Source organism: Hyperolius riggenbachi, chromosome 4, assembly GCF_040937935.1.
Source record: "Hyperolius riggenbachi isolate aHypRig1 chromosome 4, aHypRig1.pri, whole genome shotgun sequence".
In the NCBI taxonomy this organism is placed as follows: Eukaryota; Metazoa; Chordata; class Amphibia; order Anura; family Hyperoliidae; genus Hyperolius; species Hyperolius riggenbachi.
The window spans coordinates 26,377,826-26,398,226 of NC_090649.1; the positions used below are offsets into that span (position 1 = coordinate 26,377,826).

Genomic DNA, 20,401 nt, shown 5'->3' on the forward strand with positions numbered 1-20,401 from the left:
AATTATACAATTCTAGCCTGGAGAGGAGTACACCCATATACTGTACACCCATATACTGTACACCCATATACTGTACACCAATTACCTACAATCAGGTATACTGTACACCCATACACTGTACACCCATACACTGTACACCCATATACTGTACACCCATACACTGTACACCCATATACTGTACACCCATATACTGTACACCCATACACTGTACACCCATATACTGTACACCCATACACTGTACACCCATATACTGTACACCCATACACTGTACACCCATACACTGTACACCCATATACTGTACACCCATATACTGTACACCCATACACTGTACACCCATACACTGTACACCCATACACTGTACACCCATATACTGTACACCCATATACTGTACACCCATACACTGTACACCCATACACTGTACACCCATATACTGTACACCCATATACTGTACACCCATATACTGTACACCCATACACTGTACACCCATACACTGTACACCCATATACTGTACACCCATATACTGTACACCAATATACTGTACACCCATACACTGTACACCCATACACTGTACACCCATACACTGTACACCCATATACTGTACACCCATATACTGTACACCCATACACTGTACACCCATACACTGTACACCCATATACTGTACACCCATATACTGTACACCAATATACTGTACACCCATACACTGTACACCCATACACTGTACACCCATATACTGTACACCCATACACTGTACACCCATATACTGTACACCCATATACTGTACACCCATACACTGTACACCCATACACTGTACACCCATACACTGTACACCCATATACTGTACACCAATATACTGTACACCCATACACTGTACACCCATACACTGTACACCCATATACTGTACACCCATACACTGTACACCAATATACTGTACACCCATACACTGTACACCCATACACTGTACACCCATATACTGTACACCCATATACTGTACACCCATATACTGTACACCCATACACTGTACACCCATACACTGTACACCCATATACTGTACACCCATATACTGTACACCCATATACTGTACACCCATACACTGTACACACATATACTGTACACCCATATACTGTACACCCATATACTGTACACCAATATACTGTACACCCATACACTGTACACCCATACACTGTACACCCATATACTGTACACCCATACACTGTACACCCATACACTGTACACCCATACACTGTACACCCATACACTGTACACCCATACACTGTACACCCATACACTGTACACCCATACACTGTACACCCATACACTGTACACCCATACACTGTACACCCATACACTGTACACCCATATACTGTACACCCATATACTGTACACACATATACTGTACACACATATACTGTACACCCATATACTGTACACCCATATATTGTACACCCATATACTGTACACCCATATACTGTACACCCATTTCCTACAATCAGGTACACTGTACACCCATTTCCTACAATCAGGTATATTGTACACCCATTTCCTACAATCAGGTACACTGTACACCCATGTCCTACAATCAGGTATACTGCACACCCATTTCCTACAATCAGGTACACTGTACACCCATCTCCTACAATCAGGTACACTGTACACCCATGTCCTACAATCAGGTACACTGTACATCCATCTCCTACAATCATGTATACTGTACACCCATTTCCCACAATCGGGTACACTGTACACCCATTTCCTACAATCGGGTACACTGTACACCCATATCCTACAATCAGGTACACTGTACACCCATGTCCTACAATCAGGTACACTGTACATCCATCTCCTACAATCAGGTACACTGTACACCCATGTCCTACAATCAGGTATACTGTACACCTGTTTCCTACAATCAGGTACACTGTACACCCGTCTCCTACAATCTATATTGTACACCCATTTCCTACAATCATGTATACTGTACACCCATCTCCTACAATCAGGTACACTGTACACCCATGTCCTACAATCAGGTACACTGTACATCCATCTCCTACAATCAGGTATACTGTACACCCATGTCCTACAATCAGGTACACTGTACATCCATCTCCTACAATCAGGTATACTGTACACCCATATCCTACAATCAGGTATATTGTACACCCATTACCTACAATCAGGTACACTGTACACCCATCTCCTACAATCATGTATACCGTACACACATCTCCTACAATCAGGTACACTGTACACCCATTTCCTACAATCATGTATACTGTACACCCATTACCTACAATCAGGTATATTGTACACCCATTTCCTACAATCATGTATACTGTACACCCATTACCTACAATCAGGTATATTGTACACCCATTTCCTACAATCATGTATACTGTACACCCATTACCTACAATCAGGTATATTGTACACCCATTTCCTACAATCATGTATACTGTACACCCATTACCTACAATCAGGTATACTGTACACCCATCTCCTACAATCAGGTACACTGTACACCCATCTCCTACAATCAGGTATACTGTACACCAATTTCCTACAATCAGGTATACTGTACACCAATTTCCTACAATCAGGTATATTGTACACCCATCTCCTACAATCAGGTATACTGTACACCCATCTCCTACAATCAGGTATACTGTACACCCATCTCCTACAATCAGGTACACTGTACACCCATCTCCTACAATCAGGTATACTGTACACCAATTTCCTACAATCAGGTATATTGTACACCCATTTCCTACAATCATGTATACTGTTCACCAATTACCTACAATCAGGTACACTGTACACCCATTTCCTACAATCAGGTATACTGTACACCCATTTCCTACAATCAGGTACACTGTACACCCATTTCCTACAATCATGTATACTGTACACCCATTACCTACAATCAGGTATACTGTACACCCATGTCCTACAATCAGGTACACTGTACACCTATTTCCTACAATCATGTATACTGTACACCCATGTCCTACAATCAGGTATACTGTACACCCCAATCTTAAGCACCTATGAGTCTCACCTCTGCTATCCCTTGGCCAGGTAGCAACAGCCGGTGCTCCTCTCCTGCAAGTACACCACCCCTGCAAAGCCACAACTTATCCAATAGGTAGAAGAAGGCACTCCACAGGCTCCAAACTTGCGTTATACAATCAGGTATACTGTACACCCATTTCCTACAATCAGGTATACTGTACACCCATTTCCTACAATCAGGTATACTGTACACCCATTTCCTACAATCAGGTACACTGTACACCCATCTCCTACAATCATGTATACTGTACACCCATCTCCTACAATCATGTATACTGTACACCCATGTCCTACAATCAGGTATACTGTACACCCATTTCCTACAATCAGGTATACTGTACACCTATTCCCTACAATCAGGTACACTGTACACCCATCTCCTACAATCATGTATACTGTACAACCATCTCCTACAATCATGTATACTGTACACCCATGTCCTACAATCAGGTACACTGTACACCCATCTCCTACAATCATGTATACTGTACACCCATCTCCTACAATCAGGTACACTGTACACCAATTACCTACAACCAGGTACACTGTAAACCCATTTCCTACAATCAGGTATACTGTACACCCATTTCCTACAATCAGATATACTGTACACCCACCTCCTAAAATTAGGTACACTGTACACCCATCTCCTACAATCATGTATACTTTACACCCATTTCCCACAATCAGGTACACTGTAAACCCATCTCCTACAAACAGGTATACTGTACACCCATGTCCTACAATCATGTATTCTGTACACCAATGACCTACAATCAGGTATACTGTACACTACTAAAACCATATACTCTATAAACCTACCTTATATGGCTTATCAACCTCCTGCAATCAGATACACACCCACAGTAGCACTTCTACCTCCTACAACACATCACGGTCACTCAGGCGATTCACACACTACACTGAGGCATACACGGCATACACTGAGGCGTACACTGTGTACATTGAGGCATTCACAGCCTACACTGAGGCATACACCCGGACAGCAGCGATGAGAACAGCCTGACTCTCCGGCAGATCTCTGTGTACACATCTCTGCTTCCCTCCTCCGTTCAGCAGAGCAATTCAGGACAAGGCTCCCCCACGGTATCACAACATCAATCTCACTGCTATTGATCCATTAATGTACATACCAGACGTCATGTACATGAACCCGCACGGGCGAGATTCTCCGCTGTTTATAAACACACCATAAAGTGAGAGGGATTCGCTGGACGTGACGTTGCGGCGGTGTGTCCCAGCGCTGGCAACAATGGCGGATAACATGATTATTCAAGGGAATCCCAGCTCAGCGCGGACGCACACCTCACAGCAGACAGTGTACAGAGATACCCCTCGCCCCGGTCACACGCTGCAACTGCCGAGACCCCTTTCCAATACAGCCAAAGAGAACCTGCAGCTCCACCATCCTGCAGAAGAGGCATTAACCCTTCACCTGCCATGCTATGCCCATATATACGGAGATACCCCTCCCCGGTCACAAGCTGCAACCGCTGAGACCCCCTCCCAACCCGGCCAAAGAGAACCTGCAGCTCCACCATCCTGCAGAAGAGGCATTAACCCTTCACCTGCCATACTATGCCCATATACGGAGATACCCCTCCCCAGTCACATTCTGCAACCGCCGAGACCCCCTCCCAACCCGGCCAAAGAGAACCTGCAGCTCCACTATCCTGCAGAAGAGGCATTAACCCTTCACCTGCTATGCTATGCCCATATATACGGAGATACCTCTCCCCGGTCACATGCTGCAACCGCCGAGACCCCATCCCAACCCGGCCAAAGAGAACCTGCAGCTCCACCATCCTGCAGAAGAGGCATTAACCCTTCACCTGCCATACTATGCCCATATATGGAGATAACCCTCCCCGGTCACATGCTGCAACCCCCGAGACCCCCTCCCAACCCGGCCAAAGAGAACCTGCAGCTCCACTATCCTGCAGAAGAGGCATTAACCCTTCACCTGCTATGCTATGCCCATATATACGGAGATACCCCTCCCCCGGTCAGACGCTGCAACCGCCGAGATCCCCTCCCAATCTGGCCAAAGAGAACCAGCAGCTTCACCATCCTGTGCAGAAGAGGCATTAACCCTTCACCTGCCATGCTATGACCATATACGGAGATACCTCGCCCTCGGTCACACACTGCAACCGCCGAGACCCCCTCCCAACCTGGCCAAAGACAACCTGCAGCTCCAGCATCCTGCAGAAGAGGCATTAACCCTTCCCCTGCCATACTATGCCCATATATACGGAGATACCCCTCTCCGGTCACACGCTGCAACCGCCGAGACCCCCTCCCAGCCCAACCAAAGAGAACCTGCAGCTCCACCATCCTGCAGAAGAGGCATTAACCCTTCATCCGCCATGCAATGTCATTAATACTGCCAGAGCTGGAGGTGGCATCGTAAGGGAGAAGTTTGTGGCCAGGCAAGCCTCTTCTGACAGTCTAGCATAGCCATCACACAGAATGCAGCTTCAACATTGTGAGTGCCTCGAGGTTACAGGGCAACATCACAAGACAGAGGACAATGAGGTATAACACTATGGGCTTGATTCACAAAAAGGGGGCTAACACAGTTAGCACGCCTAAAAGCTTTGGACGTGCAAACTAGGGTGCTAAGTAGTTTGCACGTCCAAAGCGGTTACTGATCGCGCGTTAAGTTGGTGCGCCTGAAACATTGCACCGGTACGTGTGAAACGTTGCACCGTTCGCCTGAAAAAATAGCTTTTCAGGCTATTTAGTGGGCGAACGTTGCGACGTTTTACGCACACCGGTGCAACGTTTTGCGCACACCGCGCAGCACTGACGCTTGCACGCATATTAGCATTAACTGCAGCATAGCTATAGTGCTGCAAGACTGGTATAGACTGGCACTCACAAGGTACAGTATATAACCATAGCAATGCGAGTGTCCAGAGAATACAGCACAATGCAGCCATCACACACAATGCAGTCATATCCAGCGGGGTGTAGCACTGCACTACAACCTGCATGCCAAGAACAGCAATACTATACCAAGGAAAGGCTCTAAAACTCTGACCACCCTGCATGCCCAGTACAGCAATACCATACTAAGGAAAGGCTCTAATACTCAGACCACCCTGCATGCTCAGTACAGCAATACCATACCAAGGAAAGGCTCTAATACTCTGCCCACCCTGCATGTCCAGTACAGCAATACCATACCAAGGAAAGGCTTCAATAATCTGACCACCCTGCATGTCCAGTACAGCAATACCATACCAAGGGAAAGGCTCTAATACTCTGACCACCCTGCATGCCCAGTACAGCAATACCATACCAAGGGAAATGATCTAATACTCTGACCACCCTGCATGCCCAGTACAGCAATACTATACCAAGGAAAGGCTCTAATACTAAGACCACCCTGCATGCCCAGTACAGCAATACCATACCAAAGAAAGGCTCCAATACTCTGACCACCCTGCATGTCCAGTACAGCAATACCATACCAAGGGAAAGGCTCTAATACTCTGACCACCCTGCATGCCCAGTACAGCAATACCATACCAAGGATAGGCTCTTATACTCGTCCCTCCCTGCATGCCCAGTACAGCAATACCATACCAAGGAAAGGCTCTAATACTCTGACCACCCTGTATGTCCAGTACAACAATACCATACCAAGGAAAGGCTCTTATACTTTGCCCACCCTGCATGTCCAGTACAGCAATACCATACCAAGGGAAAGCTCCAATACTCTGACCACTCTGCATGCCCAGTACAGCAATACTATACCAAGGGAAATGCTATAACACTCTCAGTGACCTACATGCCCAATACAGCAATACCATACCAAGGAAAGGCTCTAACACTCTGGCCACCCTACATGCCCAATGCAGCAATACATACCAAGGGAAAGGCTCCAATACTCTGACCACTCTGCATGCCCAGTACAGCAACACTCTCAGTGACCTACATGCCCAATACAGCAATACCATACAAAGGAAAGGCTCTAACACTCTGATCACCCTACACGCCCAATACAGCAATACATACCAAGGGAAAGGCTCTAATACTATGACCACCCTGCATGGCCAGTACAGCAATACCATACCAAGGAAGAGGCTTTAACGCTCTGAAAGCATGCATTTCCAGTACAGCACTAGAGTATCAATGAAAAGGCTTTAACGCTTTAAATACATGCATAGCCAGTGCAATTGTAGAATATCAACGAAATGGCTCTTACACGCTTAGTGCCCTGCATGCCCAGAACAACAATACCTTACCAAGGAAAGGCTCTAGCCCTCTGAGTGCCTGAGTACAGCATTCCCATCACAGGGAAAAGGCTCTAACACTTTGAGTGCTCTGCATGCTCAGTACAGCAATACATCCCAAGGAGAGGCTCAAAATCTCACAGTGCCCAGCATACCGAATACAGCCCTACCATACCAAATAAAGGCTCTAACTCTCTGAGCACCTGAGCACCCTGCATGCTCAGTATAGCAATACCAACACAGGGAATAGGCTTGTACTCTCTAAGTGCAATTCCATGCCTGGTGCAATACTAAAATATCAAGAAGAAGGCTCTAACTCTCTAAATGCCTAGCATATAGAGTACAGCACTACCACACCAAGAAAAATGCTCTAGCTCAGTACAACACTACCACGCCAAAGGAAAAGGCTCTAATGCTCTGAGCACGCTGCATACCCAGTACAGTGTTGCCATCACAAGGAAAATGCTCTAACTCATGGAGTTTGTCCAGTACAGTGCTACCATCACAAGGGAAAAGGTGCAACTCTCTGAGTGCCCCACATAACAAGAACAGTTTAACCACCACAAGGAAAAGGCTCTAAATCTCTGAGTGCCCTGCGTGCGCAGTATCAGTGTTCTCCCCAGGCTCTCTTAGCTGGGTGCTTCACCCAGATAATTTTGGGGAGCATCCACCACATCTGGCTACTTCTTCATGCCACCCAGCTGGAAAAAAATTCTGGTGAGAACACTGAGTACAATGCTGCTGTCACAAGGAAAATGTCTACCTACCATACCAAGAAACATATAGTAACCCATAAAAATGTTCTAACTGTTTGCATGCCCTTAAATGCCAAGTAGAGATGGTAAATGGCATGCAAATAATTCGGAGTTGACACAGGATTATGCAAATGTCGTATGCAGACCTATGCACCTTGAAAATACACCAAATCAAATTCCACCTTGACAGCATTCAATTTACCCATTTTGAAGCAGCATACATTTACATAAAACCTAGCAAAGCCTGCACCAACTGGGAATTATTTGAATGCCAATGACTATTCCTTATGTTTGTTACAGTGCTGCAAGGGAAAAGCTCTAACTCTCTGAGTGCCCTGCATGCCAACTGCAATGTTGCCATCACAAGGAAAAGGCTCTAAGGGCTTGTTCACACTATAAGCATTTGCAGATTTTTTTAAGCGCTGGCGATTTTAGAAATTGCCCGCTTGTGCAATGATTCCCTATGAGAGAGTTCACATCTTTCAAAAGCGCTGCCTGTACCATTTTCTGAGTGCTTTGGCTCAATGGAAGGTATAGGGAAATCGCAAAGAGCTTGAAAAAGCGCTTTGTATAGCGATTTCCAGAGTGCTTGTATGAATAAATATTCATTTGCCCTGCATACTGAGTATGGAACTACCATCACAAGAAAAGGCTCTAACTATCTGAGTGCCCTGCATACTGAGTACAGAACTACCATCACAAGAAAAGGCTCTAACTATCTGAGTGCTCTGCTTACTGAGTACGGAACTACCATCACAAGAAAAGGCTCTAACTATCTGAGTGCCCTGCATACTGAGTACAGAACTACCATCACAAGAAAAGGCTCTAACTATCTGAGTGCCCTGCATACTGAGTACAGAACTACGATCACAAGAAAAGGCTCTAACTATCTGAGTGCCCTGCATACTGCGTACAGAACTACCATCACAAGGAAAAGGCTCTAACTATCTGAGTGCCCTGCATACTGAGTACAGAACTACCATCACAAGAAAAGGCTCTAACTAGCTGAGTGCCCTGCATACTGCGTACAGAACTACCATCACAAGGAAAAGGCTCTAACTATCTGAGTGCCCTGCATACTGAGTACAGAATTACCATCACAAGAAAAGGCTCTAACTAGCTGAGTGCCCTGCATACTGCGTACAGAACTACCATCACAAGGAAAAGGCTCTAACTATCTGAGTGCCCTGCATACTGAGTACAGAACTACCATCACAAGGAAAAGGCTCTAACTATCTGAGGGCCCTGCATACTGAGTACAGAACTACCATCACAAGGAAAAGGCTCTAACTATCTGAGGGCCCTGCATACTGAGTACAGAACTACGATCACAAGAAAAGGCTCTAACTATCTGAGTGCCCTGCATACTGCGTACAGAACTACCATCACAAGGAAAAGGCTCTAACTATCTGAGTGCCCTGCATACTGAGTACAGAACTACCATCACAAGGAAAAGGCTCTAACTATCTGAGGGCCCTGCATACTGAGTACAGAACTACCATCACAAGGAAAAGGCTCTAACTATCTGAGGGCCCTGCATACTGAGTACAGAACTACCATCACAAGAAAAGGCTCTAACTAGCTGAGTGTCCTGCATACTGAGTACAGAACTACCATCACAAGAAAAGGCTCTAACTAGCTGAGTGTCCTGCATACTGAGTACAGAACTACCATCACAAGGAAAAGGCTCTAACTATCTGAGGGCCCTGCATACTGAGTACAGAACTACCATCACAAGAAAAGGCTCTAACTAGCTGAGTGTCCTGCATACTGAGTACAGAACTACCATCACAAGAAAAGGATCTAACTATCTGAGTGCCCTGCATACTGAGTACAGAACTACCATCACAAGAAAAGGCTCTAACTATCTGAGGGCCCTGCATACTGAGTACAGAACTACCATCACAAGAAAAGGCTGTAACCCAGTGCCCGGCATACTGAGTACAGAACTACCATCACAAGAAAAGGCTGTAACCCAGTGCCCGGCATACTGAGTACAGAACTACCATCACTAGAAAAGGCTGTAACCCAGTGCCCTGCATACTGAGTACGGAACTACCATCACAAGAAAAGGCTCTAACTATCTGAGTGCCCTGCATACTGAGTACGGAACTACGATCACAAGAAAAGGCTCTAACTATCTGAGTGCCCTGCATACTGAGTACGGAACTACCATCACAAGAAAAGGCTGTAACCCAGTGCCCTGCATACTGAGTACAGAACTACCATCACAAGAAAAGGCTGTAACCCAGTGCCCGGCATACTGAGTACAGAACTACCATCACAAGAAAAGGCTGTAACCCAGTGCCCTGCATACTGAGTACAGAACTACCATCACAAGAAAAGGCTGTAACCCAGTGCCCGGCATACTGAGTACAGAACTACCATCACAAGAAAAGGCTGTAACCCAGTGCCCTGCATACTGAGTACAGAACTACCATCACAAGGAAAAGGCTCTAACTCTCTGAGTGCCCTGCAGGCCCATTGCAGTGCTGCCACCACAAGGAAAAGGCTCTAACTTTTTTAGTGCCTGCATGCCCAGCAGAGATGGTCAAAACTATGCAAATAATTCTAAGTTGTTGCAATATTATGCCAATAATACATAATTTATGCACCTTGAAAATGGACCAATCAAATCCCACCTTGGCAGGACTCTATTATCCCATTTGCAATCTGAATAAATTTCCATAAGCTTGTGTCAACTGTCCATCCCTAATGTCCAGTACAGCGCTGCTATTATAAGGAAAAGGCTCTAAGGCCTGGAACCCACTAGCAGCACTTTTTAAAGCCTTTTGTAACTCCCTGTGATTTGAAAAGCTCTTGCTAATGTAATGCTATGGGTGTGATCCACCTGGAGGGATGTGATTTTCAAATCACAAGTGCTTAGAAAAGCGCTCATAGTGGGTCCCAGGCCTAACTCTGTGACTGCCCTACATGCTTAGTACAATGCTGCCATCACAAGAAATAGCTCTAACTCTTTGAGTGCCCGGCATGCCCAGTACAGCAGTTACCATACCAAGGAAAAGGCTCTAAACTCTGTGACTGCAGTGTCAGGACCAAGTGCTAACAAAACAGGCAGCTCACAGCCTGTCAGCTGCCAATCTGAAAGAGGCCTTATTCTCTGAGTGCTCAGCATGCCCAGTACAGTGCTGCCATCACAAGGAAAAGGCTCTAACTCTGCAAGTGTCCTGCATACCCAGAACAGTGCTGCTATCACAAGGAAAAGGCTCTAACTCTGCAAGTGCCCTGCATACCCAGAACAGTGCTGCCATCACAAGCAAAAGGCTCTAACTTTGCAAGTGCCCTGCATACCCAGAACAGTGCTGCCATCACAAGCAAAAGGCTCTAACTCTGCAAGTGCCCTGCATACCCAGTACAGTGCTGCCATCACAAGCAAAAGGCTCTAACTCTGCAAGTGCCCTGCATACCCAGAACAGTGCTGCCATCACAAGGAAAAGGCTCTAACTCTGCAAGTGCCCTGCATACCCAGAACAGTGCTGTCATCACAAGTAAAAGGCTCTAACTCTGCAAGTGCCCTGCATACCCAGAACAGTGCTGCCATCACAAGCAAAAGGCTCTAACTCTGCAAGTGCCCTGCATACCCAGAACAGTGCTGCCATCACAAGGAAAAGGCTCTAACTCTGCAAGTGCCCTGCATACCCAGAACAGTGCTGCCATCACAAGGAAAAGGCTCTAACTCTGCAAGTGCCCTGCATACCCAGAACAGTGTTGCCATCACAAGGAAAAGGCTCTAATTCTGCAAATGCCCTGCATACCCAGAACAGTACTGTCATCACAAGGAAAAGGTTCTAACTCTGCAAGTGCTCTGCATGTCCTGTACAGCACTACAATACCAACGGAAGGCTCTAACTCTCTGAATGCCCTGGCTCTAACTCTGTGAGTGCTTTTGTATGGTATGGAAACAAATTAAATAATATCCTTTTAATTTGGGCTCTAAACATCAGGAGGTGAGAGTCTTGATACCTGTATTCACAAGGTACCAGAGAAAAGTAAATTAAAGAATTGATACTTATCCGGGGCTTCCTCCCACCCCATAAACACGTGTCAGTCCCTGGGTGGCTCAGTTGGGTCCAGTCTGGATCTTCTGCACATGCGCCGACCTCACGTGCATGCCTAGTAGACCCAGATTATCCCGACTGAGCAAGTTACCGGAGCTTATCGTGGCTGAATGAATGGCGGGAGGACGCCACGGTCGACACACGTGTTTATGGGGCAGGAGGAAGCCCCAGGTAAGTATCAATTCTTTCCGTTACTTTGTCTCTGGTTTACTTTAAACTCACTCCAGCTCTGTGGCTAAACCTAAAATCTCATCTTCCAAACTTCATACTATTGTTAATACCCTCATTATCCCCCACAACCATCCCGGCGGAAGTATCTAAACCACTGCAATGCCGACGAAAAGGCTGCTGTGCGTTACCGCATGATCCGCGCCTACTGCACGGATTATACAGCAACACAAGTCAATGGCCGGCACAATGCGACGTGGCATGCATGCGTCCCAGCGTCATACTTCTTGCCACAAAAGACCGGTTTCACACTGCAAACTGGCGTTGCGTCGCACCCGCCACACTGCATCGCACTACCAAAAACAGGCCTTCAGGGAACACCGCATTCGTACACAGTGTTCCATGTCTGGCATTCGGCCAAGCAGGAAGTGATGCATGCTTGCAGTCACTTCCTGCTTCGGGTATGCGAAAGTGCACGGAAGCGTATTGTAAACATATGCTTCCACGCATGCACCCCCGCGGCGCCAACTTCTTTAAAAAAGCTTGTATCGCCATAGACTAACATGAACTCCGGGCTGCCGCAGGTCGCCACAGAAGCCCCGCAGTAACGTAGATATCACAAGCGATAAATCGGGCACTTCCCGCACAATGTAACACAACTAGAGATGTCGGCGAACAGCGAATAGCGAGCTTTGTAGTACTTCCGGGTCGCAATGTCCCAGAGTAGTACACCTGCCCATGTCTGCACACGTCCTTTAGTATGCATGCCCTGGCCTGGCGGTGCACGTCCCACCGGGCCAGGGCATGCGTACTTAAAGAGAACCAGAGATGAAGCAACCTCATGTATTTTACCTTATAAATCAGTGGGAACATGACAGTAAACACCTAATCTGCTCTTTGTTACATTGTTCTCTGTTTAATTTGCCTGTTATCACCTCTAAGATAAGAATCCCGACTAAGCAGTCGGTCTGGCTTTCCTACAGAATAATTATAGCTGAGACTGTGTTCTTTGCTGTCTTCAAGTCCAAGCCTGCCCCCTGCTGGCTTTGCTCAGGAATCATTATAGCTGAGTCATTTTAGCAAAGCCAGAATCAATGCTCAGTCCGGGATTCTTATCTCAGCTAGATAACAGACACTTTTAGCAGTGAGGATGGAACAGAGAGCATGGTAAATGTTTTCTCTAATGTTCCCACTGATTTCTATGGTAAAATACACAAGGGTGCTTCGTCTCTGGTTCACTTTAAGGACGTGTGCAGACATGGGCAGGTGTACTACTCTGGGACATTGCGACCCGGAAGTAGTACGCGGCCAGTATGCCCATGGAGATTCGCTGGCGAGCTGTTCGCTAGCACCTCTAACCACAACATGGAAAGTATGAACTTCCCCATAGGCTTTCATTAGGTTGCGGTAGCAGTGCAATAATTTGCCGCAACACATAGCACCCGTGTGAAAGGGCCCTCAGGTGTGTAACCGGAATATGAGTAACAAAGACACCCAGTACCTGACCACCATCACAAAGAAAAGGTTCCATACTCTCAGAGTACCTCAGGTACCCAGTACCTGACCACCATCACAACAATAAGATACCTATCTCACTGAGTACCCTAGTTACCGAGTAAAGGAATACCATCACATACTAAAATCTGTAGGCCTCTTGGCATCCCAGGGCTACAGTACAGCCGTGCCATCACCATGAGAAGGTTCTCATCCTTCTGAGCACCACACATGGTCACTCCAGCTCTGCTGTGATGTGCAAATGATCTCAACTATCTGAGTACCATGGGAATCTAGTACTAAAGCATGTTAAAAGAAAAGTTTTCAACTTTCTGGGTGCAGTACAGTACTACTGTCCCAAGGAAAGGGTTCTTAACTCTCTTGAGCACCAAAGGGAAGTCTATTCAAGGGCTTCCATCATTTAAGAATAAAGTCTTGTTTCTGTATGTCATCTGGAGACCCAGCATAGTATTGCCATCACCAGCAAAGCCTTCTACACTCTCTGAACACCCTGGGGGCCCATGAAGGTTCTTAACTCTGCATGTCCCGGGGAACTCACTATGTCCAGAATTTTCATCACGTGCTGTCCATGCATAGCAAACAATTTAACCCCAAATGCCTACCAAGCCACCGTCATTCTAAACAGAAGGTTCCTAAAACTCTGAGTAACCTGAGATTCCAGTGCAGAGTGCCATAACACGGAGAAGGTTTTCACGATCTCGGAAACTTGGACAACCTCTGTAAAAGTGCCTTACCAAGAAAAAAAAGTAAACTCAAAATAAATTGGAACACCGAGAACAGTAGTAGCTATCAACAAAAACAAACCTTTTGCACCAGTGCCATCCCCAGGAAAATATTCATAACTGTTGCCGTATCCTGGGGCACCTTCTATGGTAGTGCTATCACAAAAGGTCGATATTACATGCAGTACCCTTAGGCACCTTCTAAAGTAGTGCTATAAAAAAAGAGAGATCCAAAAGTCCTTGAGTACCATGGGCAGCTTTTGCCTCAGTGCCATCCCACGTAAAAGGTTCTCAACTCTCTAAATACCCTGGACACCTTCTATGATAGTGTTCTGACAAGGAAAGAGATTGAGAAGTCTCTGAGCAGCCTGGGCACTTTTTACAATAGTGCCATAACAAAGAAATGAACTGTAACCCTTGGGAGTATACCGAGGCATCTTTTACAGCAGTGCTATCCCAAGAAAGTCTCCGTGAAATCTGCACAACTTTTACAGTAGTACTATCCCAGTGAAAAGGTTCTTAACTCTTTGAGTACCCTTATACCTTTTCAAGTAGTGACATCCCAAGGAAAGGATCTTGACTCTCTAAGCACCCTGGGCACACAGTGCCACCCCAAGGAAATACAAGTAACACTCTGAGCACTCTGAGCTCACAGTGCCATCCCAAGGAAATAAAAGTAACTTTCTGAGCACTCTGAGCTCAAGTGCCATCCCAAGGAAATAAAAGTAACTCTCTAAGCACCCTGGGCACACAGTGCCATCCCAAAGAAATATAAGTAATTCTCTTGAGCACGCTGGGCACACAGTAACTCTTTGGGCACCCTAGGGCCACAGTGCCATCCCAAGGAGGTTTGCAACTCTTTGAGCACCCTGGGCACACAGTGACATCCTGAGGAAAGGATCTTGACTCTCTAAGCACCCTGGGCACACAGTACCATCCAAAGGCAAGGATCTTGACTCTCTAAGCACCCTGTGACATTCTGAGGTCTGCAACTCTCTGAGCACCCTGGGCACACAGTGACATCCCGAGGAAAGATAACTAACTCTCTGAGCACCTTAGGCACCTTTTACAGCAGTGCCATCCCAAGGAAAGGTTCTAGAGTCAGTGAGCACCCCTGGGGGCCTGGCAGGTCATTGCCGTCGCAGGGAATCCCCCTCTCCTGGCACAGATGTGGGAGATGGAATCCTCAGAGCGCATCTCGCCAGAGAAGTGCCTCAGTCACAGCGAGGAGAGAGCGATACTCTTACTCAGCAGTGTGCGTCCTCATTCGCTCTCTGCCGCTGCCTCACTTTCCTTCCAGCTCACTTTCTCTACTCTTCCCCCCGAACACAACACCATGGCTCACAGTGCCCAAATCAGGAGGAAATGCTGATTGCAGGAAAGAGGTGAAGGGACATACCCATAAACCCTGGTGCCGTACAGCAGTGAGGATGCAGTCAGGTGTTCAGTGCTCCTCACGCCCCCCCCAAGAGTCCCCCCTTCTCCTCCCTCTCCCTCTCTCAGATATTGCAGGGAGATGGGAGGGAGGGGGGAGAGGGGGGTGGGACAGGTTGGGGGGCCAAAGGGGGGAAAGGACTGAGAATTTTCTTTGTCTAAGGAAGCGGATCACGTGCTGCCGGTGTGGGGAGGTGGTTGGCTGGGAAGGGGGGAGGGGGGGGGGGGCAGTAGAAGCAAATGCTGGATCTAAGCCAAGCTCTGTATGCAAACTGCATGGAGAGCATAAAGAGCCTGAACCAGAGGGACAGACCTCTCCCCCCCCCCCATACACAGTCCACACACGTTACAATCCGTCTGTCAGATCTCCCAGCGTACCTGTTTGCACGATCACTCACATGGAATATTGCCGGTGAGGGGAGGGGCTTGTCTCCTCATTTATCCAGTGACTTGCGGCTGACAGACAGAGTGCCGGTGTGGATGTGTGCAGCGTATTTCCTGCAATGCTTCTTTACAGCAATTGTTCTTTAAACACAGGGACATACCCAGCAATACAGGGACATGATTATACAACACAGGGACAACCCCAGCAATACAGGGACATGATTATACAACACAGGGACAACCCCAGCAATATAGGGACAGGATTATACAACACAGGGACAACCCCAGCAATACAGGGACATGATTATACAACACAGGGACATACTCAGCAATACGGGGACATGATTATACAACGCAGGGACAACCCCAGCAATACAGGGACAGGATTATACAACACAGGGAAAACCCCAGCAATACAGGGACAGGATTATACAACACAGGGACAACCCCAGCAATACAGGGACATGATTATACAACACAGGGACAACCCCAGCAATACAGGGACATGATTATACAACACAGGGACAACCCCAGCAATACAGGGACATGATTATACAACACAGGGACAACCCCAGCAATACAGTGACACGATTATAAACACAGGGATATACCCAGCAATACAGAGACATGATTACACAACGCAGGGACAAACCCAGAAATACAGGGACATGATTATATAACACAGGGACAACCCCAGCAATACAGGGACATGATTATACAACACAGGGACATACCCAGCAATTCAAGGACATGATTATAAACATTGGGACATAGCCGTAAATAAAGGGACATGATTATACAACACCGGGACATACCCAGCAATTCAGGGACATGATTATAAACACAGGGACATACCCAGCAAAACAGGGACATGATTATATAACACAGGGATATACATGATTATAAACACAGGGACATACCCATCAATACAGGGACATAATTACAAACACGGGGACACAACCAGCAATACAGGGACATGATTATAGACACAGGGATATAATTATAAATATTGAAAAATACCCATTAATATATAGGAATATAATTATAAACACAGGGACATGATTATAAACAGAGGGACAAACCCATCAATACAGGGACATGATTATAAACACAGGGACAAACCCATCAATACAGGGACATGATTATAAACACAGGGACATACCCAGAAACACAGGGACATGATTATAAACACAGGGACATACCCAGCAATATAGAAACATAGTTATAAACACAGGGACATACCCAGCAATATAGGGATATAATTATAAACACAGGGACACATCCAGCAATAGAAGGACATGATTACAAACACAGGGACATACCCATCAATACAGCGACATGATTATAAAAACAGGGACATGCCCAGCTATATCGAAACATAGTTAGAAACACAGGGACATGCAAGTCAATATGGGGACATGATTATAAACACAGGAACATATCCATCTATACAAGGACATAATAACAAACACAGCGACATATTCATTAATATAGGGCCATAAATATAAACATTGGGGAATTACCGCCAATATAGGAACATAATTATAAACACAGGACATACCAGGCTATACAGGGACATAATTATAAACACAGGGACCTACAAGTCAATATAGTAACATAATTATAAACACGGGACATACCAGGCTATACAGGGACATAATTATAAACACAGGGACCTACAAGTCAATATAGTAACATAATTATAAACACGGGACATACAAGTCAATATAGTAACATAATTATAAAGACAGGGACCTACAAGTCAATATAGTAACATAATTATAAAGACAGGGACCTACAAGTCAATATAGTAACATAATTATAAACACAGGGACCTACAAGTCAATATAGTAACATAATTATAAACACAGGGACCTACAAGTCAATATAGTAACATAATTATAAAGACAGGGACCTACAAGTCAATATAGTAACATAATTATAAAGACAGGGACCTACAAGTCAATATAGTAACATAATTATAAACACAGGGACCTACAAGTCAATATAGTAACATAATTATAAAGACAGGGACCTACAAGTCAATATAGTAACATAATTATAAAGACAGGGACCTACAAGTCAATATAGTAACATAATTATAAACACAGGGACCTACAAGTCAATATAGTAACATAATTATAAAGACAGGGACCTACAAGTCAATATAGTAACATAATTATAAAGACAGGGACCTACAAGTCAATATAGTAACATAATTATAAAGACAGGGACCTACAAGTCAATATAGTAACATAATTATAAAGACAGGGACCTACAAGTCAATATAGTAACATAATTATAAACACAGGGACCTACAAGTCAATATAGTAACATAATTATAAAGACAGGGACCTACAAGTCAATATAGTAACATAATTATAAAGACAGGGACCTACAAGTCAATATAGTAACATACCGGTAATTATAAACACAGGGACCTACAAGTCAATATAGTAACATAATTATAAAGACAGGGACCTACAAGTCAATATAGTAACATAATTATAAAGACAGGGACCTACAAGTCAATATAGTAACATAATTATAAACACAGGGACCTACAAGTCAATATAGTAACATAATTATAAAGACAGGGACCTACAAGTCAATATAGTAACATAATTATAAAGACAGGGACCTACAAGTCAATATAGTAACATAATTATAAAGACAGGGACCTACAAGTCAATATAGTAACATAATTATAAAGACAGGGACCTACAAGTCAATATAGTAACATAATTATAAAGACAGGAACCTACAAGTCAATATAGTAACATAATTATAAAGACAGGGACCTACATGTCAATATAGTAACATAATTATAAAGACAGGAACCTACAAGTCAATATAGTAACATAATTATAAACACAGGGACCTACAAGTCAATATAGTAACATAATTATAAACACAGGGACCTACAAGTCAATATAGTAACATAATTATAAACACAGGGACCTACAAGTCAATATAGTAACATAATTATAAACACAGGGACCTACAAGTCAATATAGTAACATAATTATAAAGACAGGGACCTACAAGTCAATATAGTAACATAATTATAAACACAGGGACCTACAAGTCAATATAGTAACATAATTATAAAGACAGGGACCTACAAGTCAATATAGTAACATAATTATAAAGACAGGGACCTACAAGTCAATATAGTAACATAATTATAAAGACAGGGACCTACATGTCAATATAGTAACATAATTATAAAGACAGGGACCTACAAGTCAATATAGGGACATAATTATAAAGACAGGAACCTACAAGTCAATATAGGGACATGATTATACACACAGGGACATACCCAGCAATATAGGGACAGTCTCATTAATACAGGGACATACCCAGCAATATAGGGACAGTCTCATTAATACAGGGACATACCCAGCAATATAGGCACAGTCTCATTAATACAGGGACAAAACCTCTATCAATCTGCTTATCAACACAGAGACAGACCCATCATTATACACTTATGCTCAATGAAGCAGGGACATAGACATTTACAGAAGACCATCCTCTGGTTAATGTACATTTATAGAAGGTGTATAAACATACATGAAGACATACAGGGATGAGAGGGACAGTTCAGGGAATGTTCTGATCACATCAGGATATCACAAGACACTATCTGCATGGAGGCTGTATGTTCCTCCAGGCACTGCTTGCTGCAACTCAGAACTTTCCTTATGTAGGCCTCATTTATTTAACATACAGCCTCAGTGGGCGGAGCTGCTTTAGCTGTTTATCTCAGTAATAATAGGCTGCTCAGACTTCAAAGGGGCGGGCCCCAGACTAATCCTGCTGAGAAGATGACAGCCTGAAGCTCTGGAGGTCTGCGCCACAGGAAACAGCTCTTAAAGGGGGCTCCTGACCAGTACTTTAAAAGTGGTTTACTAACATGATCGGCTCATCAAGGGGCTTCTGTAAGGCAAAAGAAATCTGAGTACTGGTCAGGAGTGGGGAGCACATTATCCCCCAGAGCT

The 20,401-nt window shown here is 44.9% G+C and overlaps 1 protein-coding gene across 12 annotated transcripts in view; it reads right to left on the reverse strand.

The window, feature by feature from the left end:
• Positions 1–20,401, reverse strand: part of LOC137571141 (DNA (cytosine-5)-methyltransferase 3A) — a 558,436-nt gene that overhangs the window by 70,644 nt on the left and 467,391 nt on the right. Inside the window, exon 1 of one of the 12 annotated variants that reach the window (XM_068279897.1) lies at positions 15,976–16,030. The exons of 10 other annotated variants lie outside the window; for them this stretch is intronic. Coding sequence is in view for 1 of the 2 variants with exons in the window: in XM_068279896.1 (XP_068135997.1) it covers positions 14,659–14,694 (36 nt within the window). In the remaining variant the exon portion in view is untranslated. Of the gene's footprint in view, positions 1–14,658; positions 14,731–15,975; positions 16,031–20,401 lie in introns of those variants that run through there. One more of the 12 variants, XM_068279896.1, reaches the window with a different exon arrangement.